The following is a 27,396-nucleotide window of genomic DNA, read 5'->3' as shown; positions in this document are numbered from 1 at the left end:
TGTATTGTGTTATTGACTGTATGTTTGTTTATTCCATGTGTAACTCTATGTTGTTGTTTGTGTCACACTGCTTTACTTTATCTTGGCCAGGTCGCAGTTGTAATTGAGAACTTGTTCTCAACTGGCCTACCTGGTTAAATAAAGGTGTTCCAATCTGGCATACCTGGTTAAATAAAGGTGTTCTCAACTGGCCTACCTGGTTAAATAAAGGTGTTCCCATCTGGCCTACCTGGTTAAATAAAGGTGTTCTCAACTGGCCTACCTGGTTAAATAAAGGTGTTCCCATCTGGCCTACCTGGTTAAATAAAGGTGTTCTCAACTGGCCTACCTGGTTAAATAAAGGTGTTCCCATCTGGCCTACCTGGTTAAATAAAGGTGTTCCCATCTGGCCTACCTGGTTAAATAAAGGTGTTCCCATCTGGCCTACCTGGTTAAATAAAGGTGTTCCCATCTGGCCTACCTGGTTAAATAAAGGTGTTCCCATCTGGCCTACCTGGTTAAATAAAGGTGTTCTCAACTGGCCTACCTGGTTAAATAAAGGTGTTCTCAACTGGCCTACCTGGTTAAATAAAGGTGTTCCCATCTGGCCTACCTGGTTAAATAAAGGTGTTCTCAACTGGCCTACCTGGTTAAATAAAGGTGTTCTCAACTGGCCTACCTGGTTAAATAAAGGTGTTCTCAACTGGCCTACCTGGTTAAATAAAGGTGTTCCCATCTGGCCTACCTGGTTAAATAAAGGTGTTCTCAACTGGCCTACCTGGTTAAATAAAGGTGTTCCCATCTGGCCTACCTGGTTAAATAAAGGTGTTCTCAACTGGCCTACCTGGTTAAATAAAGGTGTTCCCATCTGGCCTACCTGGTTAAATAAAGGTGTTCTCAACTGGCCTACCTGGTTAAATAAAGGTGTTCCCATCTGGCCTACCTGGTTAAATAAATGTGAAGAAAAAAAATGTTACTATTTCCTTTATTTATTTATTTTTGCTAATGTTTACTTACTTTTTAACGCTGCATTGTTGGGAAAGGGCTCGTAAGTAAGCATTTAAATGTGAAGTCTATACCTGTTGTATTCGGCGCATGTGACAAATCCAATTTGATTGAGGGTGCTATTTCAGATGCATCCTGGGACTGTGTAGAACAGACAGGCCTCTCACCAACAGGCCTCTCACCGTCCAACACAACCTGTCTCCTGCTGTTGCATCAATACAAGGTTATGCTGAATGTCAGAGATAGCAGGTGACCAGCCGGGACAGAAAACCAGGAACTAACTCATATTGGGACATTTATCATCAAGATGGCTGACTAGGGGGTTTGAGTCTTGGATGAATGCCCAGGACCTCCAAACAGAGATGAAAATGCATTAAGAAAAAGATAATAGACTATTGTAAATAGAGCAATTGCAAGAAGTCATCAGCAAGTTGATGCAATAGACATAAGGAAACATTGATTAATGTTGGTTTTGTTCCACTCTAATGGAATCTAGTGCTGTAGGCCTATGTCCTGCTGCTGACTAATATATGGCATTCTGTAGCCTGTTCACAGGAAAGTTCACACTAGTAATCACTCACAGCTAACTTTATCCTTTCCCTCAGGCTCGAAACATCAGGAGTTCAGCAATGGCAGCCATCAAAATAGTCAAACTGGATCCTGGTAAGTGAACAGCTCAGTGTTGTCAGACCTGTATTATGGGTCATTTCTTGCATGTTTAGCCTTCATGCATATTTTGTGTAGTACATTCTTAACTCTTTGTAAACAATATATTGTGTGTGATACAGTGATACAACTATTACTAGTATTAGCAGCAGTAGCAGCAGTAGTTGTAGTAGTTATAGTACTAGTATCAGTAGTAGTAGTATAGTTCTAGTACTAGTATCAGTAGTAGTATCAGTAAAAGTACATTTACATACATTTAAGTCATTTGGTTAAATAAAGGTGTTCCCATCAGTGGGACAGTCCTACCTGGTTAAAATAAAGGTGTTCTTAACCTATCCTGGTATTCCTGGTTAAATAAAAGGTGGGGTTTCAGGTGTCTCCAAGGTGGTGGCCTACCTGGTTAAATAAAGAGTGTTCCACCATCTGGCCTACCTGGTTTTAAATAAAGGTGTTCCTCAACTGGCCTACCTGGTTAAATAAAGGTGTTCTCCATCCTAGGCCACCTGGTTAAATAAAGGTGTTCTCAACTGAAGCCTACCTGGTTAAATAAAGGTGTTCACCAGACTGGCCTACCTGGTGGGTTAAAGGTGTTAATGGCACACTGGCCTACCTGGTTAGTAATCCAACGGGAGATGACAAGTGCCTGGATTAGGACCTGCGCCTTCCTGTGTGAGGCAGGGTCGAGGTGTTCGGATGTTGTAGAGCATGAACCTGGAACGGGCCTACCTGGTTAGTTGAGAAAAGGTGTTCGCCAAGGTTCTGGCCTACCTGGTTAAACACAATGGTGTTGTCAACCTGGCCTACCTGGTTAGGAAGAAAGGTGTTCCCATCTGGTGCCTACACTGGTTAAATGCAAAGGTGTTCATCAAAGGAGAAGATTACCTGGTTAAATAAAGGTGTTTATGACTGGCCTACCTGGTTAAATAAAGGTGTTCCAAGAACAGCCCTGGACACCTACCTGGTGAGGAGACAGATTCTCGCCACGCCAAGCGACCTGTCAGGTAACGTTCAATCCAAGCGTGTTCGCCAGACTGCCTACCTGGTTAAGGGTGGAAAGGATCTGTGTTCCCATCTGCAGCCTACCTGGTTAAAGGAAAGAGTGTTCTCCGTGATACAACTGGCCTGAAACCTGGTTAAATCAAAAGGTGTTCTCAAGCTGGCCTACCTGGTTTTAAAAAAAGGGATACTGGTCTCAATTGTTGACCTACCTGGTTTTTTAAATGCAAAGGTGTCTCTTGAAGACGGAAGGGACTGGCCAACCTGAGTTATGAATGAAAGGGAGAAGTTCTCCGGAAATGGTCTACCTGGATAGGGTCAAGCGGGCAGGTTGTTGGGCGGCGCCGTCACAAGACGCGAGATTTCATCTGGAGAGAGAGGGAGAAAGAGGTCAGAGCACAGGGTAGGGCAGTGTGAGCAGAAAGCGGTGTCGTTTGACTTAGCAAACGAGGATCGGATGTCGTCGACCTTCTTTTCAAAATGGTTGACGAAGTCATCCTGTTGTATTCAGGAGGGCATGAAGGTGACAAATCCTAATTTAGAGGCAGATTGAATTTAGCGTGGTAGAAAGTTTCAGCAGCAGAGACAGAGGAGGAAAATGTAGAACAGAAGGATGCCAGGTCCCAGGGAGGGAGTTTTCTCCATTTCCGGCTGCCCAACCTGTTCTGTGAGCTCGCAATTGTCATCAACGGACAACCGAGCCGGCCTGGAGGATAGGGGACATAGAGAGTCAAGGGATGCAGAGAGGGAGGAGAGGAGGGTTGAGGAGGCAGAATCAGGAGATAGGTGGGAGAAGGTTTGAGCGGAGGGAAGAGATGATAGGATGGAAGAAAACCAGGAACGATACCATCATAGGGGCATTGGGAGGTGTTATCATACAAGAGTGGTCGGAGACTGGAGGGGGTTGCAATGAGGTTTGGATGAATGCCCAGGTATTGCCTGCCAAACAGAAGAGGGTGAGGTCAAAAATGCATTAAGAAAAGAGAGGAAAGAGTCAAAGGTAGACGTGGGGAGGTTAAAGTCGCCCAGAACTGTGAGAGGTGAGCCGTCCTCAGGAAAGGAGTTATCAAGGCATCAAGCTCATTGATGAACTCTCCGAGGAACCTGGAGGGCGATAAATGATAAGGATGTTAAGCTTAAGGGCTGGTAACTGTGATAGCATGGAATTCAAAGGAGGCGATAGACAGATGGGTAAGGGGAGAAAGAGAGAATGACCACTTGGGAGAGATAGGATCCGGTGCCACCACCCCGCTGACCAGAATCGGGGTGTGCGAGAACACGTGGGCGGACGAAGAGAGAGCAGTAGGAGTAGCAGTGTTGTCTGTGGTGTTCCAAGTTTCCGTCAGTGCCAAGAAGTCGGGACTGGAGGAGGCATAGGCTGAGATGAACTCTGCCTTGTTCCTGCTGCAGTTCCAGAGGCTAATATATGGCATTCTGTGGCCTGCCATGCGGTCGTTTGTATGGTCTGTGCACAGGAAAGGGTTCACACATAGTTAATCACTCACAGCTAACATTATCAAGTGGACTCAGGTCTCGAAGTTCAGAATGGCAGCCATCAAAAGTAAGCTCGTAGCAAAACTTATTGACTAAAATGATTAAAATGATACAGTACTGCTGAAGTAGGCCAGCTGGCATCGTTGTTGACACTACACTAATCAAGTCGTTCCGTTGAGTGAACAGCTCAGTGTTGTCAGACCTGTAGTGTTGGGTCATTTCGTTGCATAGATTTAGCGAACCTCGCTCTAGACTACACAATTATTTTGATACAAAGTACATGTAGCTTAAGCTCTTTGTAAACAAATCAAACCGTTGTACTGTAATGAAATGAAGTGAAAATGTGATACACCTAGTTACTAGTTGAGTTCTATAGCAGCAGTAGCAGCAGTAGCTGTTGGCTAGCTAGCAGAGTCACCTACGTTAGGACAACAAATAGCTGGCTAGCTAACCTCGGTAAATTAAGATAATCACTCTAAGACTACACACTCTAAACCTAAACAACACAATTATCTTGGATAGATGATACGAAGACAGCAAAGACAGCTATGTAGCTAGCTAACACTAGTAATCAAGTAGTCAGTTGAGTGAAATAGTTTCTCCAGTGCAGCTAATCAGTTAGACTACGTTATCGATAATTACGCAATTATCTTTGATAAGATTAGCTGAGAAGAAATTGCTAAGATAAGACAAATCGTTGTGATATAATGAAATATAATGAAAAAGTAGAAGTAGAAATAGTAAGCAGTATAGTAGAAGTAGAAATAGTAGCAGTAGTAGTAGTAGTAGTAGCAGCAGCAAAAATTGTAGTAGTAGCAGCAGTAGTAGTAGTAGCAGCAGCAGCAATAGTAGTAGTAGAAGCAGTAGTAGTAGCAGCAGCAGCAGTAGTAGTAGTAGTGGTAGTACAGGCAGCAGTAGTAGCAGCAGCAGTAGGAGTAATAGTAGTAGTAGTAGCAGTAGTAGTAGCAGCACTAATAGTAGTAGCAGCAGTAGTAGTAGTAGCTGCAGTAGTAGCAGTAAATGTAGTAGCATCAGCAGTAGTAGCAGCAGCAATAGTAGTAGCAGCAGTAGTAGTAGTGTAACGGATGTGAAACGGCTAGCTAGTTAGCGGCTGTGTGTGTGCTAAATAGCGTTTCAATCGGTGACGTCACTTGCTCTGAGACCTTGAAGTAGTGGTTCCCCTTGCTCTGCAAGGGCCGCGGCTTTTGTGGAGCGATGGGTAACAATGCTTCATGGGTGACTGTTGTTGATGTGTGCAGAGGGTCCCTGGTTCGTGCCCAGGTATGGGCGAGGGGACGGTCTAAAGTTATACTGTTACAGTAGCAGCAGTAGTAATAGTAACAGCAGCAGTAGTAGTAGCAGCAATAGTAGTAGCAGCAATAGTAGTAGCAGTAGTAGTAGCAATAGTAGTAGTAGCAGCAGTAGTAGTAGTAGCAGCAGAAGTAGTAATGGTAGTAGCTGCAGCAGTAGTAGCAGTAGTAGTAGTAGTTCTAGTACTTATATTAATATTAGTGTTGAGATGTCAGGACATGTGACCTGCATGCTCTCTGTTCAGGTGATATCACATCCATCCAGCAGGAGATCACTATGATGAAGGAATGTAAGCACAAGAACATTGTGGCCTATTTCGGCAGCTATCACAGGTACATTGTTTAAGCTTGTCTGATTTTACACTTTATGATGGTCCACGTCCATCCATGGAATTCCTTGGATTCTGAGTGTTCTTGGATGTGTCGAATTCCACTCTTATCTCAAACACCCACTACTATGACATAGAATGCAACACTCTCTCCCACACCACAGATAATGTCGTGCTCCAAATAACGTTGACACACACAAAAAAAGCTCTATTGCTGATAGAGATCACTAACAAACACATAGGGAGAAACATATGCACGCACACACACACACACACACACACACACACACACACACACACACACACACACACACACACACACACACACACACACACACACACACACACACACACACACACACACACACACACACACACACACACACACACACACACACACACACACACACACACACACACACACACACACACACTCTGTCACTGACTTTGAAATGATTTCGCTCAAGATTTTCTCCTTTTTTAGTTTGGTCCTCTTGGAGCGTCTGAGTGTTGTTACCTCTGTAACATTTCAAGGGCAGATAATAATGTGATATGTTTGGATAGTAAAACTTCCCTACAGCCAAGTTCTCAGAAAACTGTCTAAATATTCAGATGTAAATACCCTTTTTTAGTCTGGAAAGCCAACGAAACAGAAGGCATTGACAAAAGACTGATAATAAAAATGTATCTATCATTTTTGCAGGAACACTAAATTATGGATTTGCATGGAGTACTGTGGAGGGGGGTCGTTACAAGACATTTACCACGGTACGCACAGCTAAAACTATTTTTCCACCCTCCCTTGTATGTGCCATTAATCTCAGGTCTCTACCGGTCTTTCCACAGTGACTGGGCCGTTCAAGGAGAAGCAGATAGCCTACATCTGCAGAGAAACCCTCCAGGTTAGTCAGTCATATAACATATGAGCTTTCTCACTTTCCTAACTGGGGGGGATACAGTCACAATATAATCGCATGTCTTTCTCACCACAGGAAAGCGGAGCATCAAGTTTCGTGGCACCACACACAGCACAGCAACATAACATTACCTCCCTTATTCATGTCATCAGTTTGTTTGTTGCCAGGGCCGGCTCTAGCCTTTTGGGGAGATTGCCAGGTCGGCATTCGGCCATGATTAATACACATTTAGATAACTGGTTAGACTAACTTACCAATATAAAATTGTTAGCTGACATGGCTAATCGAGTGACTGTCATTGACTGACAAAACAAGATAAAAACTTCTGATGGAAAACCACATTTCAAATGTACACCTTGTGTATTCTACTATTCTAACTCTCAACAGTAAGTTGAGACCCAGACTGAGTTCCCTCCAAAATATATGGACTTGTTTTGGAGGGGGGGGGCTAATGGGCTGGGGGCCCTAAGCGACTGTTTATGTTGCTTTTGCCTGGAGCCGGCCCTGTTGGTTGTTCACTGTTGTGTTGTGACTGGCTCCAATAGGCTTGTAGGCAGAGATGGGCAGAATTTCTGTTACTTGTATTTGAAATGAGTATTTCAATACTTTTGAGTATTTTGTCATTTGTATTTCAGTGGCCTGAACTACAATCCGATGTATTTTGTAACAAGATACTTTAGAGAGTATTTTGTATTTTCTAAATAATTTTCAACACTCCTGAAATAAAATGATATAGGGTCTGTTTCTATGTATTCTAATTCAATACAATATTTTGCAAAAGTATTTTGTATTTTATTTTGATACATTGGTGTTTAGGATTTTTTGGAATTGTATTTTATCATTTTTGCCGATCTCTGCTTGTGGGGTGAACTAATGATGAGGTTGAGAGATTTGTCAAACTGATTCTGTGTTTTTGTTTTTCGACAGGGCTTGTACCACCTGCATGAGACAAGTAAAATGCATAGGGACATAAAGGTATCAATTTGACATAGCTGTATGTTATTGTTGTCAATCTGTGAATCTTCTGTGTTTATATCTTTGTGAGCTTGTCTGTGTGTTTGTGTGTATGTGCACTTGTGTGTGTGTGTGTCCATCTGTCCATAGGGAGCAAATATCCTCATCACAGAACGAGGAGACATCAAATTGGGTCAGTGAACATCTATTCTATACCATCCATCCATCACACACACACACGCACACACACACGCACACACACACACACACACACACACACACACACACACACACACACACACACACACACACACACACACACACACACACACACACACACACACACACACACACACACACACACACACACACACACACACACACACACACACACACAGTCTGCAATAACTTTGAGGTTAACTAGCGTGCTAAAAACATGCCACGCGTAAGACATATTGGATTCTAGATTCAGTCTCCCTCGGCGACTAGACTGTCTCTGACTCTCTGTCTCTGTTTTCCTGCAGCCGATTTCGGAGTTGCTGCAGAGATCAGTGCTTCTGTAGCCAAGAGGAAGTCTTTTATAGGAACTCCATACTGGTAAGATAACCGAACTCAAACCACGACCTTCAACATTATGACTCTCATTGAAACGTATATACTTCATCCTTACTTTCACCGTATCAATTAGCTTCTTCATGCAGACACTGAATGGTCGGTTGTTTATGCAGACCCCGATTGGTCTGCTTTATGTTGACACTGATTGGTCTGCTTTACGTAGACTGATTGGTCGGTGCTTAATGCAGACCCTGATTGGTCTACTTTACATAGACACTGATTGGTCTGCTTTACGTAGATACTGATTGGTCGGTGCTGTACGTAGACACTGATTGGTTTGGTCATAGTCGTACATGTGTCTTCTAACAGAACAACTTTCAGGATCATTATGAAATTATAATATTTTATTTACATGACAAGTCTTACAATGCATTCTAACCATTATAATATTAATTTCATCTGACTGGTATTTATGTACCCGTGCCAGGATGGCACCGGAGGTGGCAGCAGTGGAGAAGAAGGGTGGGTATAACCATCTGTGTGACATCTGGGCGGTAGGCATCACGGCCATCGAGCTGGCAGAGCTCCAGCCTCCAATGTTTGACCTCCACCCTATGAGGTGAGACACAGGCACAGACACCAACACAGGCACAGACGGAGACACAGACAGAGACAGAGGCACAGACAGAAACAGAGGCACAGACACAAACAGAGACCGAGGCACAAACAGAGACAGAGGCACAGACACAAACAGAAACAGAGGCACAGACACAAACAGAGACAGAGGCACAGACACAAACAGAGACAGAGACAGAGGCACAGACACAAACAGAGACAGAGGCACAGACACAAACAGAGACAGAGGCACAGACACAAACAGAGACAGAGGCACAGACACAAACAGAGACAGAGGCACAGACACAAACAGAGACAGAGGCACAGACACAAACAGAGACAGAGGCACAGACACAAACAGAGACAGAGGCACAGACACAAACAGAGACAGAGGCACAGACACAAACAGAGATAGAGAGACACAAGCACAGACACAAACAGAGACAGAGGCACAGACACAAACAGAGACAGAGACAGAGACACAAACAGAGACAGAGACAGAGACAGAGACAGAGACACAGACACAAACAGAGACAGAGAGCACAGACACAAACAGAGACAGAGGCACAGACACAAACAGAGACAGAGGCACAGACGCAAACAGAGCACAGACAGAGGCACAGACACAAACAGAGACAGGCGGAGGCACAGACACAAACAGAGACAGAGGCACAGACACAAACAGAGACAGAGACACAAACAGAGAGAGGCACAGACACAAACAGAGACAGACAGACACAAACAGAGACAGAGGCACAGACACAAACACAGACACAACAAACAGAGACAGAGACAGAGAGAGGCACAGACACAAACAGAGACAGAGACAGAGGCACAGACACAAACAGAGACAGAGGCACAGACACAAACAGAGACAGAGCACAGACACAAAAAGAGACAGAGGCACAGACACAAACAGAGATAGAGGCACAGACACAAACAGAGATAGAGGCACAGACACAAACAGAGACAGAGGCACAGACACAAACAGAGACAGAGGCACAGACAGAGACAGAGGCACAGACACAAAAAGAGACAGAGGCACAGACACAAACAGAGACAAAGGCACAGACACAAACAGAGACAGAGGCACAGACACAAAAAGAGACAGAGGCACAGACACAAACAGAGACAGAGGCACAGACACAAACAGAGACAGAGGCACAGATAGGCAAAAACAAATCCAGATATCCAGGAAGAGACAGGGACACAGACTTGGCTCCATACCAGTCCCCTCTGGACTCTAGCCTTAACCTCAACTATAAGTAGTTTCCATTCTATCCCCTTTTCCTTCATTCCTTTAGATCCACCATAATTGCATTGAAAAGTTGGATAAAAGAGAGACAGATGAAGATAGATATTTGTGTTATGTTGCATTTTTGTGGGTTATCCACATACCTCAATATGGTATAATAGTTTGGTGTGTGACTCAAAACTATCGCCCACACTTTGGTAGCACATGTATTTGTGCTACAGACAATCCCCCTCTGTAGTGCTCGTTGTTATGCCAAACATGTCAACGAATGACAAAGGAGTTGGCTTAAGCACATAATAAACAGATCTCTACAACCAGGCTAGGTTTTCCACGGTGTTGACATTTCAAACTATTAAAACTGTGTTCCAGAGCCTTGATGTTGATGTCAAAAAGCAGCTTCCAGCCTCCCAGGCTCAAGGACAAGACCAAGTGGTGAGATGAATATGATCACACCGTATTCCCATAATAATAACGCAGAATGCAGCATCTGTGACATACCTGTACTCCTCCTGACACTAGACTGTTCTTTGAATGCAGCATCCATATTCTCCAGGATGGGTATGTGTTTCTGCTGTCTCATCTCTGTCACCCTCCCTGAAGGTCTGCAGGGTTCCAGAGCTTTGTGAAGATGTCCCTCATCAAGAACCCTAGGAAGAGGCCGTCGGCCGAAACTTTACTGCAGGTACACTACTGTGCACTCTGCTCATAATTAAGTAATCATTATAAACTGGGTGGTTCGAGCCCTGAATGCTGATTGGCTGGTATATCAGACCGTATACCACGGGTATGACAAAAGATTTATAAGGCACCTCGGGGGTTTGTGATATATGGCCAATACACCACAGCTAAGTGCTGTGTCCAGGCACTCCGCGTTGCGTCGTGCATATGAACATTCCTTAGCTGTGGTATATTGCCTTATTGCTATTGTAAACTCGTTACCAATATAATTACTACAGTAAAGATACATTGTTGGTCATACTTGTGGTATACCACAGCTTTCAGCCTATCAGCATTCAGGACTCGAACCTTCCGGATTATAATAAGGAACAGCCCCTGAAAGACGATCAGTACTCCACATTGTTTTACCTCTGGTAAAATGTGGCGCTGGAGGGGATGGCTGCCATTTTATGGGCTCCTAACCAACTCTGCTACTTTGTGTGTTTTTTCCCGTTGTTTGTAACTTATTTTGTACATAATGTTGCTGATACCGTCTCTTATGACCGAAAAGAGCTTCTGGATATCAGAACAGCGATTATTCACCTTGAACTGGACAAAGATTTTTTTCTTTAATGAGTCTGACGCAAAGGTTCTCCGAGACCAGGTCCAAATACTTATCATTCGCGTGTAGAAAAGACAGAAATACAGGGGGTGGAGATTGGGGTGCCTTGTAAAAATTTATCGGCGAGTGTGTAACCCGTCTCGACCATTCGTTCTATTGGCCAACATGCAATCACTGGAAAATCTCAGCTTGAGACTATCCTACCAACGGGACATTGAAAACTGTAATATGTTATGGTTCACCTAGTCATGGCTGAATGACGACACGGATAATATTCAGATGGCTGGGTTGTCCGTGCAGCGGCAGGACAGAACAGCAGGTGCACGATGTCTAATATTAAGGAGGTCTCGAGGTATTGCTCGCCTGAGGTAGAGAACTTCATGAAAAACTGTAGTGTCATGTTTGTCATTTATTATCATGTCTTGTCCCTGTGCTCCCCATTCTGTTCGTTTCCCTCTGCTGGTCTTATTGGGTTCTTTCCCTCTTTCTATCCCTCTCTCTCCCCCTCCCTCTCTCGCTCTCTCTTCTCTCTATCGTTCCGTTCCTGCTCCCAGCTGTTCCTATTCCCCTAATCATCATTTAGTCTTCCCACACCTGTTCCCGATCCTTTCCCCTGATTAGAGTCCCTATTTATTCCTTTGTGTTCCGTTCCTGTCCCGTCGGTTCCTTGTTTAGTATTCACCATGCTGTGATTGCGTTTCGCCCTGTCCTGTCGTGTTTTTGCTGTGATTGTGTATCGCCCTGTCCTGTCGTGTTTTTTGCCTTCATCAGATGCTGCGTGTGAGCAGGTGTCTCTGTCAACTACGGCCTGCGCCTACCCGAAGCGACCTGCAGTCTGTGGCCGCTTCTCCAGTTATTTCCCCTCTACAGACTAGAGGATTTCTGTTATTCCCTGTTTGGACTTAAATAAACTCTGTTTCTGTTAAGTCGCTTTTGGGTCCTCTTTCACCTGCATGACAGAAGGAACCGACCAAGGAATGGACCCAGCGACTTCAGACGCTCGTTACACTGCCGTCAAGATCCAAGGAGCCATGCTCGGCAGACACGAGCAGGAATTGTCTGCTGCTCGCCATGCCGTGGAGAACCTGGCCGCTCAGGTTTCCGACCTCTCTGGACAGTTCCAGAGTCTACGTCTCGTGCCACCTGTTACTTCCTGGCCTGCCGAGCCTCCAGAACCTAGGGTTAATAACCCACCTTGCTACTCCGGGCAGCCCACTGAGTGCCGCTCCTTTCTCACGCAGTGTGAGATTGTGTTCTCTCTCCAACCCAACACATACTCTAGAGAGAGCTCGGGTTGCTTACGTCATTTCACTCCTTACTGGCCGGGCTCGAGAATGGGGCACAGCTATCTGGGAGGCAAGGGCTGATTGCTCTAACAAGTTCCAGAACTTTAAAGAGGAGATGATTCGGGTTTTTGACCGTTCAGTTTTGGTAGGGAGGCTTCTAGGGCCCTGGCTTCCTTATGCCAAGGTGAACGGTCCATAACGGATTATTCTATTGAGTTTCGCACTCTTGCTGCCTCTAGTGAGTGGAACGAGCCGGCGCTGCTCGCTCGTTTTCTGGAGGGACTCCACGCAGTGGTTAAGGATGAGATTCTCTCCCGGGAGGTTCCTTCAGATGTGGACTTTGATTGCTCTCGCCATCCGCATAGAACGACGGGTAGATCTTCGTCACCGGGCTCGTGGAAGAGAGCTCGCATCAACGGTGTTTCCCTGCTCCGCATCGCAACCATCTCCCTCCTCTGGCTTTGAGACTGAGCCCATGCAGCTGGGAGGGATTCGCATCTCGACTAAGGAGAGGGAACGGAGGATCACCAACCGCCTGTGCCTCTATTGCGGAGTTGCTGGACATTTTGTTAATTCATGTCCAGTAAGAGGCCAGAGCCCATCAGTAAGCGGAGGGCTACTGGTGAGCGCTACTACTCAGGTCTCTTCATCTAGATCTTGTACTACTATGTCGGTCCATCTACGCTGGACCGGTTCGGGTGCTACATGCAGTGCCTTGATTGACTCTGGGGCTGAGGGTTGTTTCATGGACGAAGCATGGGTTCGGAAACATAACATTCCTTTCAGACCGTTAGACAAGCCTACGCCCATGTTTGCCTTAGATGGTAGTCATCTTCCCAGTATCAAATTTGAGACACTACCTTTAACTCTCACAGTATCTGGTAACCACAGTGAGACTATTTCTTTTTGATTTTCCGTTCACCGTTTACACCTGTTGTTTTGGGTCATCCCTGGCTAGTATGTCATAATCCTTCTATTAATTGGTCTAGTAATTCTATCCTATCCTGGAACGTTTCTTGTCATGTGAAGTGTTTAATGTCTGCCATCCCTCCCGTTTCTTCTGTCCCTACTTCTCAGGAGGAACCTGGCGATTTGACAGGAGTGCCGGAGGAATATCATGATCTGCGCACGGTCTTCAGTCGGTCCCGAGCCAACTCCCTTCCTCCTCACCGGTCGTATGATTGTAGTATTGATCTCCTTCCGGGGACCACTCCTCCTCGAGGTAGACTATACTCTCTGTCGGCTCCCGAACGTAAGGCTCTCGAGGATTATTTGTCTGTGTCTCTTGACGCCGGTACCATAGTGCCTTCTTCTTCTCCGGCCGGGGCGGGGTTCTTTTTGTTAAGAAGAAGGACGGTACTCTGCGCCCCTGCGTGGATTATCGAGGGCTGAATGACATAACGGTTAAGAATCGTTATCCGCTTCCCCTTATGTCATCAGCCTTCGAGATTCTGCAGGGAGCCAGGTGCTTTACTAAGTTGGACCTTCGTAACGCTTACCATCTCGTGCGCATCAGATTGGGGGACGAGTGGAAAACGGCGTTTAACACTCCGTTAGGGCATTTTGAGTACCGGGTTCTGCCGTTCGGTCTCGCCAATGCGCCAGCTGTTTTTCAGGCATTAGTTAATGATGTTCTGAGAGACATGCTGAACATCTTTGTTTTTGTCTATCTTGACGATATCCTGATTTTTTCTCCGTCACTCGAGATTCATGTTCAGCACGTTCGACGTGTTCTACAGCGCCTTTTAGAGAATTGTCTCTACGTAAAGGCTGAGAAGTGCTCTTTTCATGTCTCCTCCGTTACTTTTCTCGGTTCCGTTATTTCCGCTGAAGGCATTCAGATGGATTCCGCTAAGGTCCAAGCTGTCAGTGATTGGCCCGTTCCAAGGTCACGTGTCGAGTTGCAGCGCTTTTAGGTTTCGCTAATTTCTATCGGCGTTTCATTCGTAATTTCGGTCAAGTTGCTGCTCCTCTCACAGCTCTTACTTCTGTCAAGACGTGTTTTAAGTGGTCCGGTTCCGCCCAGGGAGCTTTTGATCTTCTAAAAGAACGTTTTACGTCCGCTCCTATCCTCGTTACTCCTGACGTCACTAGACAATTCATTGTCGAGGTTGACGCTTCAGAGGTAGGCGTGGGAGCCATTCTATCCCAGCGCTTCCAGTCTGACGATAAGGTTCATCCTTGCGCTTATTTTTCTCATCGCCTGTCGCCATCTGAGCGCAACTATGATGTGGGTAACCGTGAACTGCTCGCCATCCGCTTAGCCCTAGGCGAATGGCGACAGTGGTTGGAGGGGGCGACCGTTCCTTTTGTCGTTTGGACAGACCATAAGAACCTTGAGTACATCCGTTCTGCCAAACGACTTAATGCCCGTCAAGCTCGTTGGGCGTTGTTTTTCGCTCGTTTCGAGTTTGTGATTTCTTACCGTCCGGGTAGCAAGAACACCAAGCCTGATGCCTTATCCCGTCTGTTTAGTTCTTCTGTGGCTTCTACTGATCCCGAGGGGATTCTTCCTTATGGGCGTGTTGTCGGGTTAACAGTCTGGGGAATTGAAAGACAGGTTAAGCAAGCACTCACGCACACTGCGTCGCCGCGCGCTTGTCCTAGTAACCTCCTTTTCGTTCCTGTTTCCACTCGTCTGGCTGTTCTTCAGTGGGCTCACTCTGCCAAGTTAGCTGGTCATCCCGGTGTTCGAGGCACTCTTGCGTCTATTCGCCAGCGCTTTTGGTGGCCGACTCAGGAGCGTGACACGCGCCGTTTCGTGGCTGCTTGTTCGGACTGCGCGCAGACTAAGTCGGGTAACTCTCCTCCTGCCGGTCGTCTCAGACCGCTCCCCATTCCTTCTCGACCATGGTCTCACATCGCCTTAGGCTTCACTACCGGTCTGCCTTTGTCTGCGGGGAAGACTGTGAGAGCCGCCAATAAACGCAGGATTAAGAGTCCAAGGTATTGTTGCGGCCAGAGAGTGTGGCTTTCCACTCGCAACCTTCCTCTTACGACAGCTTCTCGTAAGTTGACTCCGCGGTTCATTGGTCCGTTCCGTGTCTCCCAGGTCGTCAATCCTGTCGCTGTGCGACTGCTTCTTTCCGCGACATCTTCGTCGCGTCCATCCTGTCTTCCATGTCTCCTGTGTTAAGCCCTTTCTTCGCACCCCCCGTTCGTCTTCCCTCCCCCCTCCCGTCCGTGTCGAGAGCGCACCTATTTACAAGGTACATAAGATCATGGACATGCGTTCTCGGGGACGGGGTCACCAATACTTAGTGGATTGGGAGGGTTACGGTCCTGAGGAGAGGAGTTGGGTTCCGTCTCGGGACGTGCTGGACCGTTCACTCATCGATGATTTCCTCCGTTGCCGCCAGGATTCCTCCTCGAGTGCGCCAGGAGGCGCTCGGTGAGTGGGGGTACTGTCATGTTTGTCATTTATTATCATGTCTTGTCCCTGTGCTCCCCATTCTGTTCGTTTCCCTCTGCTGGTCTTATTGGGTTCTTTCCCTCTTTCTATCCCTCTCTCCCCCTCCCTCTCTCGCTCTCTCTTCTCTCTATCGTTCCGTTCCTGCTCCCAGCTGTTCCTATTCCCCTAATCATCATTTAGTCTTCCCACACCTGTTCCCGATCCTTTCCCCTGATTAGAGTCCCTATTTATTCCTTTGTGTTCCGTTCCTGTCCCGTCGGTTCCTTGTTTAGTATTCACCATGCTGTGATTGCGTTTCGCCCTGTCCTGTCGTGTTTTTGCTGTGATTGTGTATCGCCCTGTCCTGTCGTGTTTTTTGCCTTCATCAGATGCTGCGTGTGAGCAGGTGTCTCTGTCAACTACGGCCTGCGCCTACCCGAAGCGACCTGCAGTCTGTGGCCGCTTCTCCAGTTATTTCCCCTCTACAGACTAGAGGATTTCTGTTATTCCCTGTTTGGACTTAAATAAACTCTGTTTCTGTTAAGTCGCTTTTGGGTCCTCTTTCACCTGCATGACATGTAGACCATACTATCTACCAAGATAGTAGCCATCCATTTACCACAACAAACTGATGCTGGCACTAAGACCACACTCAACAAGCTGTATAAGGCCATAAGCAAACAAGAAAATGCTCATCCAGAAGCGGCGTTCCTAGTGTCCGGGGACTTTTTACCTCATTTCGACCAGCATGTGTCACAAACATTGTTGTAAGAATCGGACCAAAATGCAGCATGGTTTGGGTTCATCATCTTTTAATATGCGAACTGGCACAAAAACAATAAAGAGCAAAGAAACGAATGTGCAGCTTTGTCGTGCTCAAAGGCAACAATTAAAAATACAAGATACCACAACAAACAGGTGGGAAAAGGCTGCCTAAATATGATCCCCAATAAGAGACAATGATATGACAGCTGCCTCTGATTGGGAACCATACCAAGCCAACCTAGAACTAAAGAAACTATAATGCCCACCCTAGTCACACCTCGACCTAACCAAAATAGAGAATAAAGGATCTCTAAGGTCAGGGCGTGACAGCATGTCACATGTGCAACCAGTGGAAAAAGAATTCTAGACCACCTTTTCTCCACACACAGAGATGCAAACAAGCTCTCCCTCGCCCTCCATTTGGCAATCTGACCATAATTCTATCCTCCTGATTCCTGCTTACAAGCTAAAACTACAGCAGGAAGCACCAGTGACTCACTCAATACGGAAGTGTTCAGATGACGCTTGTTCTACGCTACAGGACTGTTTTGCTAGAACAGACTGGAATACGTTCCGGGATTCATCCAATGGCATTGAGGAGTATACCACCTTAGTCACAGGCAACATAAATAAGTGCATTTACGATGTCGTCCCCACAGTGACCGTACGTACATATCCCAACCAGAAGCCATGGATTACAGGCAACATCCACATCGAGCTAAAGGCAAGACATGCCGCTTTCAAGGAGCGTAACATTAATCCGGACGCTTATAAGAAATGCCCTCAGATGAACCATCAAACAGGCAAAGCGTCAATGCAGGACTAAGATTGAATCTTACTACACCGGCTCTGATGCTCGTCAGATGTGGCAGGGCTTGCAGATTATTACGGACTACAAAGGAAAACCCAGTCGCGAGCTTCCCAGTTATGCGAGCCTACCAGATGATCTAAATGCCTTTTATGCTCGCTTCGAGGCAAGCAACACTGAAGCATGCCCTCCATAGCCGATGTGAGCAAGAACTTTAAATAGGTAAACATTCATAAGGCCGCAGGGCCAGACGGATTACCAGGACGTGTACTCAGAGCATGGGTGGACCCAACTGGCAAGTGTCTTCACTGACATTTTCAACCTTTCCCTAACCGAGTCTGTAATACCGACATGTTTCAAGCAGACCACCATAGTCCCTGTGCCCAAGAAAGCAAAGGTAACCTGCCTAAATGACTACCGACCCGTAGCACTCACGTCAGTAGCCATGAAGTGCTTTGAAAGGCTGGTCAAGGCTCACATCAACAACTTCATCCCGGAAACCCTAGACCCAATCCAATTCGCATACCGCCCCAACACATCCATAGATGATGCAATCTTAATCGCATTCCACACTGCCCTTTCCCACCTGGACAAAAGGAACACCTATGTGAGAATGATGTTCATTGACAGCTCAGCATTCAACAGCATAGTGCCCACAAAGCTCATCACAAAGCTGAGGTCCATGGGACTAAGCACCTACCTCTGCAACTGGATCCTGGACTTCCTGACGGGCCGCTCCCAGGTGGTAAGTGTAGGCAACAACACATTTGCCATGCTGATCCTCAACACGGGGGCCCCTCAGGGGGGCGTGCTTAGTCCCCTCCTGTACTCCCTGTTCACCCATGACTATGTGGCCTGGCACAACTCTAACACCATCATTAAGTTTGCTGATGACACAACAGTGGTAGGCCTGATCACCGACAACAATGAGAGCCCATAGGGAGAAGGTCAGAGACTTGGCAGTGTGGTGCCAGGACAACGACCTCTCCCTCAACGTGAGCAACACAAATGAGATGATCGGGGACTACAGGAAGGAGGGCCAAACATGCCCCCATTAACATCAATGGGACTGTAGTAGAGCGGGTCAAGAGCTTCAAGTTCCTTGGTGTCCACATCACCAACAAACTATCATGGTCCAAACACACCAAGACAGTCGTGAAGAGGGCATGACAACACCTTTTCCCCCTCAGGATATTTGGCATGAGTCCCCAGATCCTCATAAGGTTCTGCAGCTGCACCATCGAGAGTATCCTGACCGGTTGCATCACCGCCTGGTATGGCAACTGCTCGGCATCTGACAGTAAATGCGCTACAGAGTGTAGTGCGTACGGCCCAGTTCATCACTGGGGCCAAGCTTCCTGATATCCAGGACCTATTTACTAGGCGGTGTCAGAGGAAGGCCTAAAAAATTGTCAGACTCCAGTCACCCAAGTCATAGACTGTTCTCTCTGCTACCGTTCGGCAAGTGGTACCGGAGCACCAAGTGTAAGGAACGACGCTGGTAGACGAGAAGCAGGTACAGGGAGTGAACATTTAATGAGCAACGGACATGGAACAGGACAGGACAGTCTCTGGACATGAACACATATTGACATTAATGTTGACACCGGGAACAAATGGGGGAGCAGACAGTTATAGACGGGGCAATCAACAAAGTCCATGTGAGTCCAGGTGAGTCCAATGAGCGCTGTTGCGCGTAATGATGGTGTGCGTAATGAAGGGTAATAATAATAATAATAATAAGCCTGGCACCCTCGAGCGCCAGAGAGGGAGTGCGGACAAGCGTGACACCAAGTCTAGGTTCAAAAGGCTCCTTAACAGCTTCTACCCCCAAGCCATAAGACTGCTGAACAATTAATAAAATGGCCACCCAGACTATTAACATTTGATTTTACAATGCTGCTACTCTCTGTTTATTATCTATGCATAGTCACTTTACCCCTACCTACATGTACAAATTACCTTGACTAACCTGTAACCCCGCACATTGACTCTAACGGTACCCCCTGTATATACAGTAGACTCTGTATTGTTATTTTATTGTGTTACTTTTTATTTTATTTTTTACTTTAGTTTATTTAGTAAATATTTTCTTAACACTATTTCTTGAACTGCAATGTTGGTTAAGTAAGGGCTGGTAAGTAAGCATTTCATAGTAAGGTCCACACCTGTTGTATTCGGCGCATGTGACAAATAAAATTGGATTTGATCTAAAGCCTCTGTCTGAGGTGCTAAAAGCATAGCCATCCTAGGATCCTGTGTTTATTTCTATAGGGGCCCATAACACGGATACAGCTGCTGAGAGAGATCAAGGAAACTAATGATGAAGTGATGTATTGATGTCGTGCCACATAAAAGCTATAGGTCATTAGCTGTATCTCTTGTCGTCTCCCCAGCACCCGTTTGTGACCCAGTTGCTGACCCGTAACCTGATTATTGAGCTGCTGGACATGGCCAATAACCCTGACCTCCACTCCACACACAGCATGGACGACAATGATCGGGAGGTGAGGATAGGTGACCAAGGACAGACAGACATGCACACACACATGCAGGCATGCAAGTACACGCGCAGACTGCACAGCCACACTGTTACGTCCGTTGTTAGAAGGAGACCAAGGTGCAGCGTGGTAGGCGTACATTATACTTTTATTTTAAATGACACCAAAAAACAACAAAATGAAAAACGGGCATAAAGCTATTTGCAGTGCAGAAAGCAACTACACACAAACAAGATCCCACAACTGAAGGTGGGAAAAAGGGCTGCCTAAGTATGATCCCCAATCAGAGACAACGATAGACAGCTGCCTCTGATTGGGAACCATACCCGGCCAACAAAGAAATAGACAAACTAGAATGCCTAACCAAATCACACCCTGACCTAACCAAATAGAGAAATAAAAAGGCTCTCTAAAGTCAGGGCGTGACACACACACAAACATACAAATCACACACACACACACTTGCTTTGTAACACATGGCAATCACCTAGCTCTCTCTGGAACATTGCTTGGTCCTAGTGTGATTTATTCTGTGAATGTATAACACATCTGTGTGTGTGTATGTTTGTCTGTAGAATGGAGAAGCTGCTCCTGATAAGATCCAGTCTGCAGGGAAACTCCTGAGGACCCTGTCTGAAGAGCAGTGTGAGTCTTCAAATCCCTACACAATTTGTACACTGAAACCCCATCGTCAGCCCACACAACAATGTGTGAAGAGTTTATAGAAGTACTCATGTCAACATATGAAAAACCATCCTAATAAACAATGTCAATGAGAGGCTTCTGCCCTGAACATCTTCATCTGAAATGTGGTCTGGCTATTACTGTTAATACGGTACATCCGCCCAGCTAATTCAAGTAATCACTCATCTGTAGTTAGAAAAGGGCTGTGTATGTGTGTTGATTGTCGATCGTGAGTTTGTGTGTGTTTGTGTGAGCGTGCGTATCTATCTGTATGTCTGTGTGTTTGTGTGTGTGTGTGTGTGTATCCGTGTGTATTGTGTGTGCTTGGAGAGTTGAGGTCAACATCACCCTTCCTGGTATAATGTGTGAAACTGGGGCAGATGGAGCAGGACACAACACAACACACTTAGGTTCCTGACCTCTGTGACAAGAAGCCCATTGAGATTTGGAGGTGGTGGAGATGAAGTCCCCAAGTCTCAGAGTCACCCGACACAGAGAGAGGTCATAGAGGGGTCACTGTCCTGCACACGCACATGGCATGTTCCCTCTGTGGTCCTCTGACGTGATTCTGGGGGGAGGAGGTGAGGGAAGCGAGGAGTGGGGGGGGGGGTGATTGAGGAACTATTGCTGTGTCTCCTATCAGTGAGGTTACAGCATACACAGGGTGTAGTGATGGTGGACAATGCGCCCACGCTGCAGCTGCCAGGGACAAGACAGCTTATATTTAGACAAGCATGTCAACACGAAAACAAATACATGGTGCTAATGGAGAGGGGGGTTGTAACTCTTCTTGTTTGGGCATCACAATGGGTCTTCTGGGGTGAAAGGTAAAGTTGCCTGAAGCCGATGACTTGGTATTACTGTAACACAGTGATATGGGTTTAGTATGAGAGTAGTTTACCAATCGATCTGAATAGGCAACAGGGGATGATAAGAGGACAGTGGGATAGCAGATCCACCTGGATTTTATCCTCTGGCACTGATAGTAAATTCATCACATAAAATGATCATGCCATATTATAAAACATGTTTTGGCTCGGCAGTTATTAAATACATATATTGTATTGAAGTGTACATTTTCCTCATGATCAACTTAGTTGTGTTTCCCTTAGTTGACCAGGTGAAGATTGGGCCTCCGTTGAGGAAAGTGACAGAGCCTTATCCTGATATGGTGAGTCACATTTCTTTCTTGTGTTTGACATGTTGGAGTTTCAGGTCAAGTCAACATAGAATGGCTATTTGGGGCAGTGGGGGATGTATGAGTTCTATTAATAGGGATATTATGGGTGTGTATGTTGTTGATGATTCTTCGTAATTTTTCAGCAAAGCTCGTCCGGAGACGATTGGGACGTCTCAGAAGAGGACACTGAGTCACCGTAAGATGCTCCTCTTCCACAGTTTACTATTGGTAGCAGTACGTCAAGCAAACATCCCCACTAGAGCAAGTTTACAGGAGAACAATAATTTAAAAAAAAACTGAATCCATAACAGAAGACACTAGCTCCAACCCTCCCATTGTCACAGAATAGGTGGTTCTCTGTCACATCATGTTCTCAGAACTAGTGGCTCCAGAGAGAGATTAACATCTTGTCTTCCTGTTTCAGGAGCCTGTTGGAATGTGTGGAGGAAGCTCTGCAGCTGAGGTAGGCCAGCAGACCACCCATTGTAAAAACACTATTCAGCAGTATTCTACCCGGCGACAATGCCTCTTATCAAGGAAGCTGTGGAAGTTTGTTTTAATCACATTGAAATTATTACCTTTTGAATACTTGACATTATCTGATAAAGAACTAAATAATATTTGATCACTGATTATTGTTGTTGGGGTATGCATATTCACAATTACTTGACCCTGCCCTGCTCCAAATCTTGTCCTAATAAGAGCCAACATAATTGACCCCATGTCAGTTTATAGACTGTGAAAGCAAGCATCCCACAAAGAAAGGAAATCTGATTTACCTTTGATTTAGTAGAGAGTGCATGAGCATTAATGGTGCTACACATAAGACTTTTTACAATTAATTTCAGAAAATGTCCATAATATATCTGCAGTAGTAGTGGAATGATTGTGTTTCACAGTATTACCCACCCGACAGTGTTGCGATTTGTAGTGATATTGTCCTGTTGTCAAATTGGGAAAGCTGTTATTACTTTGTGGCTGTGTTATCTAGTGGAAATCGTGTCAAGCTGCCAATGTATCGCTCTGCCACAGGTGTTTTCTTTCCCAGCTGTTTGAAGCTGGTGAACCCAAAGTACATTTACATTACATTTAAGTCATTTAGCAGACGCTCTTATCCAGAGCGACTTACAAATTGGTGCATTCACCTTATGACATCCAGTGGAACAGTCACTTTACAATAGTGCATCTAAAACTTAAGGGGGGGTGAGAGGGATTACTTATCCTATCCTAGGTATTCCTTAAAGAGGTGGGGTTTCAGGTGTCTCCGGAAGGTGGTGATTGACTCCGCTGTCCTGGCGTCGTGAGGGAGTTTGTTCCACCATTGGGGGCCAGGGCAGCGAACAGTTTTGACTGGGCTGAGCGGGAGCTGTACTTCCTCAGTGGTAGGGAGGCGAGCAGGCCAGAGGTGGATGAACGCAGTGCCCTTGTTTGGGTGTAGGGCCTGATCAGAGCCTGGAGGTACTGAGGTTCCGTTCCCCTCACAGCTCCGTAGGCAAGCACCATGGTCTTGTAGCGGATGCGAGCTTCAACTGGAAGCCAGTGGAGAGAACGGAGGAGCGGGGTGACGTGAGAGAACTTGGGAAGGTTGAACACCAGACGGGCTGCGGCATTCTGGATGAGTTGAAGGGGTTTAATGGCACAGGCAGGGAGCCCAGCCAACAGCGAGTTGCAGTAATCCAGACGGGAGATGACAAGTGCCTGGATTAGGACCTGCGCCGCTTCCTGTGTGAGGCAGGGTCGTACTCTGCGGATGTTGTAGAGCATGAACCTACAGGAACGGGCCACCGCCTTGATGTTGGTTGAGAACGACAGGGTGTTGTCCAGGATCACGCCAAGGTTCTTGGCGCTCTGGGAGGAGGACACAATGGAGTTGTCAACCGTGATGGCGAGATCATGGAACGGGCAGTCCTTCCCCGGGAGGAAGAGCAGCTCTGTCTTGCCGAGGTTCAGCTTGAGGTGGTGATCCGTCATCCACACTGATATGTCTGCCAGACATGCAGAGATGCGATTCGCCACCTGGTCATCAGAAGGGGGAAAGGAGAAGATTAATTGTGTGTCGTCTGCATAGCAATGATAAGAGAGACCATGTGAGGTTATGACAGAGCCAAGTGACTTGGTGTATAGCGAGAATAGGAGAGGGCCAAGAACAGAGCCCTGGGGGACACCAGTGGTGAGAGCGCGTGGTGAGGAGACAGATTCTCGCCACGCCACCTGGTAGGAGCGACCTGTCAGGTAGGACGCAATCCAAGCGTGGGCCGCGCCGGAGATGCCCAACTCGGAGAGGGTGGAGAGGAGGATCTGATGGTTCACAGTATCGAAGGCAGCCGATAGATCTAGAAGGATGAGAGCAGAGGAGAGAGAGTTAGCTTTAGCAGTGCGGAGCGCCTCCGTGATACAGAGGAGAGCAGTCTCAGTTGAATGACTAGTCTTGAAACCTGACTGATTTGGATCAAGAAGGTCATTCAGAGAGAGATAGCGGGAGAGCTGGCCAAGGACGGCACGTTCAAGAGTTTTGGAGAGAAAAGAAAGAAGGGATACTGGTCTGTAATTGTTGACATCGGAGGGATCGAGTGTAGGTTTTTTCAGAAGGGGTGCAACTCTCGCTCTCTTGAAGACGGAAGGGACGTAGCCAGCGGTCAGGGATGAGTTGATGAGCGAGGTGAGGTAAGGTAGAAGGTCTCCGGAAATGGTCTGGAGAAGAGAGGAGGGGATAGGGTCAAGCGGGCAGGTTGTTGGGCGGCCGGCCGTCACAAGACGCGAGATTTCATCTGGAGAGAGAGGGGAGAAAGAGGTCAGAGCACAGGGTAGGGCAGTGTGAGCAGAACCAGCGGTGTCGTTTGACTTAGCAAACGAGGATCGGATGTCGTCGACCTTCTTTTCAAAATGGTTGACGAAGTCATCTGCAGAGAGGGAGGAGGGGGGGGAGGGGGAGGAGGAAGTAAAAGGCTCAAGCGCAAGTCTCAAATGGAATGAGGGGGAGGGGGAAAATGCATTGGAATTCAGTCATGTGCTGTTGCAATGTATACCTAGCTTCCACATAGGGGAGACATTCTGAGAAGTTATATGTGTAACACTAACATTACCATTGACTATTTATTTTTCCAGGAGCTTAACCATTAAGAGAGTGCCATCTGCTGGTGTAAGTAGCAATAACAGAGCACCAAAAAAACAGATCTTCTGAAACAATCAAGTGTAACACAAGATATGAAGATAATCCTTGATACCTTTCAGCTATTTCCTATTGTATTATGTGACAGTGGTTTGTCTAATGTTTCTGGTTGTGTAGGTGGGTAATGGTGGGAGGAAGAGTGGGTTATTCAGCCCTTCCACAGCCTCCCTGCCTGCCATCAGCTCATTCTGTCCCACCCTGGAGGACAAGGACCTCACCCTTGGCCCCAGCTCCAGCCTGGGGCCCGACTCCACCCACACACCCAAAAACTTCACGTCAGGTACGGAACATCAAGACACAGAGTCAATGTTTACAGGCCATATTTCAATCTGTCATGACAACTGATTTGGTTCTGGGTGCTGAGATTAATATACAGTGCCTTCAGAAAGTATTCACACCCCTTGTCTTTTTCCACATTTTGTTGTGTTACAGCCTGAATTTAAAATGTATTCAACTGAGATTGTGTGTCACTGATCTACACACAACACCCCATAATGTCAAAGTGGAATAATGATTTTAGAAATGTTTACAAATTAATAAAAAATTTGAAGCTGAAATGTATTGAGTCAATAAATGTTCAACACTTTTGTTATGGCAAGCCTAAATAAGTTCAGGTGTAAAGATGTGCTTAACAAGTCACATATGTTTCATGGACTCACTCTGTATACAATAATAGTGGTTAACATGATTTTTAAAATGACTACCTCATCCCTGTACCCCACACATACAATTATCTGTACACATATTCAACCACAAAGACTAGGGAGGTTTTCCAATGGTTCGAAAGAAGAGAACCTATTGGTAGATGGGTAAAAAAAAGCAGGCATTGAATATCCCTTTGAGCATGGTGAAGTTATTAATTACACTTTGGATAGTGTATCAAAACACCCAGTCACTACAAAGATACAGGCACCTTTCCTAACTTGGAGAGTAAGGAAACTGCTCTGGGATTTCACCTTGAGGCCAATGGTGATTTTAAAAGCTACAGAGTTTAATGGCTGTGATAGGAGATAACTGAGGATAGATCAACAACATTGTAGTTACTCCACAATACGAACATAAATGACAGAGTGAAAAAAAGGAAGCCTATACAGAATAAAACATGCATCCTGTTTGCAATAAGGCACTAAAATAAAACTGCAAAAAATGTGTCAAAGAAATGAACTTTAGCGAATGTTTGGGGCAAATCCAACACAACACATCACTGAGTACCACTCTTCATAATTTTAAGTATTGTGGTGGCTGCATCATGTTAGGGGTATGCTGGTCATCGGGAAGGATTACATTTTTTTGTGATAAAAAGAAACGGAATAGAGCTATGCACAGGTAAAACCCTGGAGGATAACTTGGTTATCAACAGACACTGGGAGACAAATTCACCTTTCAGCAGGACAAATACCTAAAACACAATGCCAAATATACACTGGAGTTGCTTACCAAGATGACATTGTTCCTGATTGGCCTAGTTACAGTTTTTACTTAAATTGTTTCAATACTTATCTAATCAAGATATACTGTATTAGGGTTTTGTTCTCCATTCATAAAAAAATATATATCACATTTTTGTTACACTTTAACGTTACAGTGTATTTTGTGTAGATCATTGACAAGAAAATGATGGTTAGATCCATTTGAATCCCGCTTTGTAACACAACAAAATGTGGAAAATGGTAATGGTTGTGAATACTTACTGAAGTCTGTTGATGTCAGTATTTGTATTGACAACAGAATTACTGTTCCGTAACTGAAAGGCTGCTGATTCGAATACTGGAGCTGTGCCCTTGAGCAAGGCACTTAACCCTAATTGCTCCAGGGGAGCTGTGCAATGGGAAAAGGGGATACCTAGTCAGTTGGACAAGTGAATGCCTTCAACTTAAATGTGTCTTCCGCATTTAACCCAACCCCTCTGAATCAGAGAGGTGCGGGGCTTTTGCCATAATCGACATCCACGTCTTCGGTGCCCGGGGAACAATGGGTTAACTGCCTTGTTCAGGGGCAGAATGACTGATTTTTACCTTGTCAGCTCAGGGAATCGATCCAGCAACCTTTCGGTTACTGGCCCAATGCTCTAACCACTAGTGACCCTGGCCATGACCCCACTCCCTGCGGGTGCCTCAGTGAGGGTTGAGATATGCAAAAAAAAAAACATTTCCATGACACAGTGTATAACAGGACAAATATAAGCACCCACCAAATTATTATAATTATAATGCAGTCATAATATTGAGAGCTTGGGACTAAACGGTTCTATCTGCATT

General features: G+C 45.9%; 1 protein-coding gene across 3 annotated transcripts in view; it reads left to right on the top strand.

Moving 5' to 3' along the window:
• The window catches only part of LOC124014036 (mitogen-activated protein kinase kinase kinase kinase 2-like), a 43,012-nt gene that overhangs the window by 9,096 nt on the left and 6,520 nt on the right, over window positions 1–27,396 (top strand). For 2 of the 3 annotated variants that reach the window (XM_046328694.1, XM_046328693.1), the window contains exons 2-18: window positions 1,590–1,647; window positions 5,696–5,783; window positions 6,483–6,547; window positions 6,626–6,681; window positions 7,624–7,671; window positions 7,801–7,843; window positions 8,175–8,247; window positions 8,693–8,824; window positions 10,445–10,507; window positions 10,676–10,757; window positions 20,001–20,111; window positions 20,681–20,750; window positions 21,902–21,960; window positions 22,113–22,165; window positions 22,394–22,432; window positions 25,075–25,108; window positions 25,256–25,418. In XM_046328694.1, the coding sequence (XP_046184650.1) occupies window positions 1,590–1,647; window positions 5,696–5,783; window positions 6,483–6,547; window positions 6,626–6,681; window positions 7,624–7,671; window positions 7,801–7,843; window positions 8,175–8,247; window positions 8,693–8,824; window positions 10,445–10,507; window positions 10,676–10,757; window positions 20,001–20,111; window positions 20,681–20,750; window positions 21,902–21,960; window positions 22,113–22,165; window positions 22,394–22,432; window positions 25,075–25,108; window positions 25,256–25,418 (1,237 nt within the window). The remainder of the gene's footprint in view (window positions 1–1,589; window positions 1,648–5,695; window positions 5,784–6,482; window positions 6,548–6,625; window positions 6,682–7,623; window positions 7,672–7,800; window positions 7,844–8,174; window positions 8,248–8,692; window positions 8,825–10,444; window positions 10,508–10,675; window positions 10,758–20,000; window positions 20,112–20,680; window positions 20,751–21,901; window positions 21,961–22,112; window positions 22,166–22,393; window positions 22,433–25,074; window positions 25,109–25,255; window positions 25,419–27,396) is intronic. The other variant, XM_046328696.1, reaches the window with a different exon arrangement.

This window comes from Oncorhynchus gorbuscha, linkage group LG25, assembly GCF_021184085.1.
Source record: "Oncorhynchus gorbuscha isolate QuinsamMale2020 ecotype Even-year linkage group LG25, OgorEven_v1.0, whole genome shotgun sequence".
NCBI classification, from domain to species: domain Eukaryota; kingdom Metazoa; phylum Chordata; class Actinopteri; order Salmoniformes; family Salmonidae; genus Oncorhynchus; species Oncorhynchus gorbuscha.
Note: the sequence above shows the minus strand (reverse complement) of the source record. Positions and strands in the feature narration are given on the sequence as shown.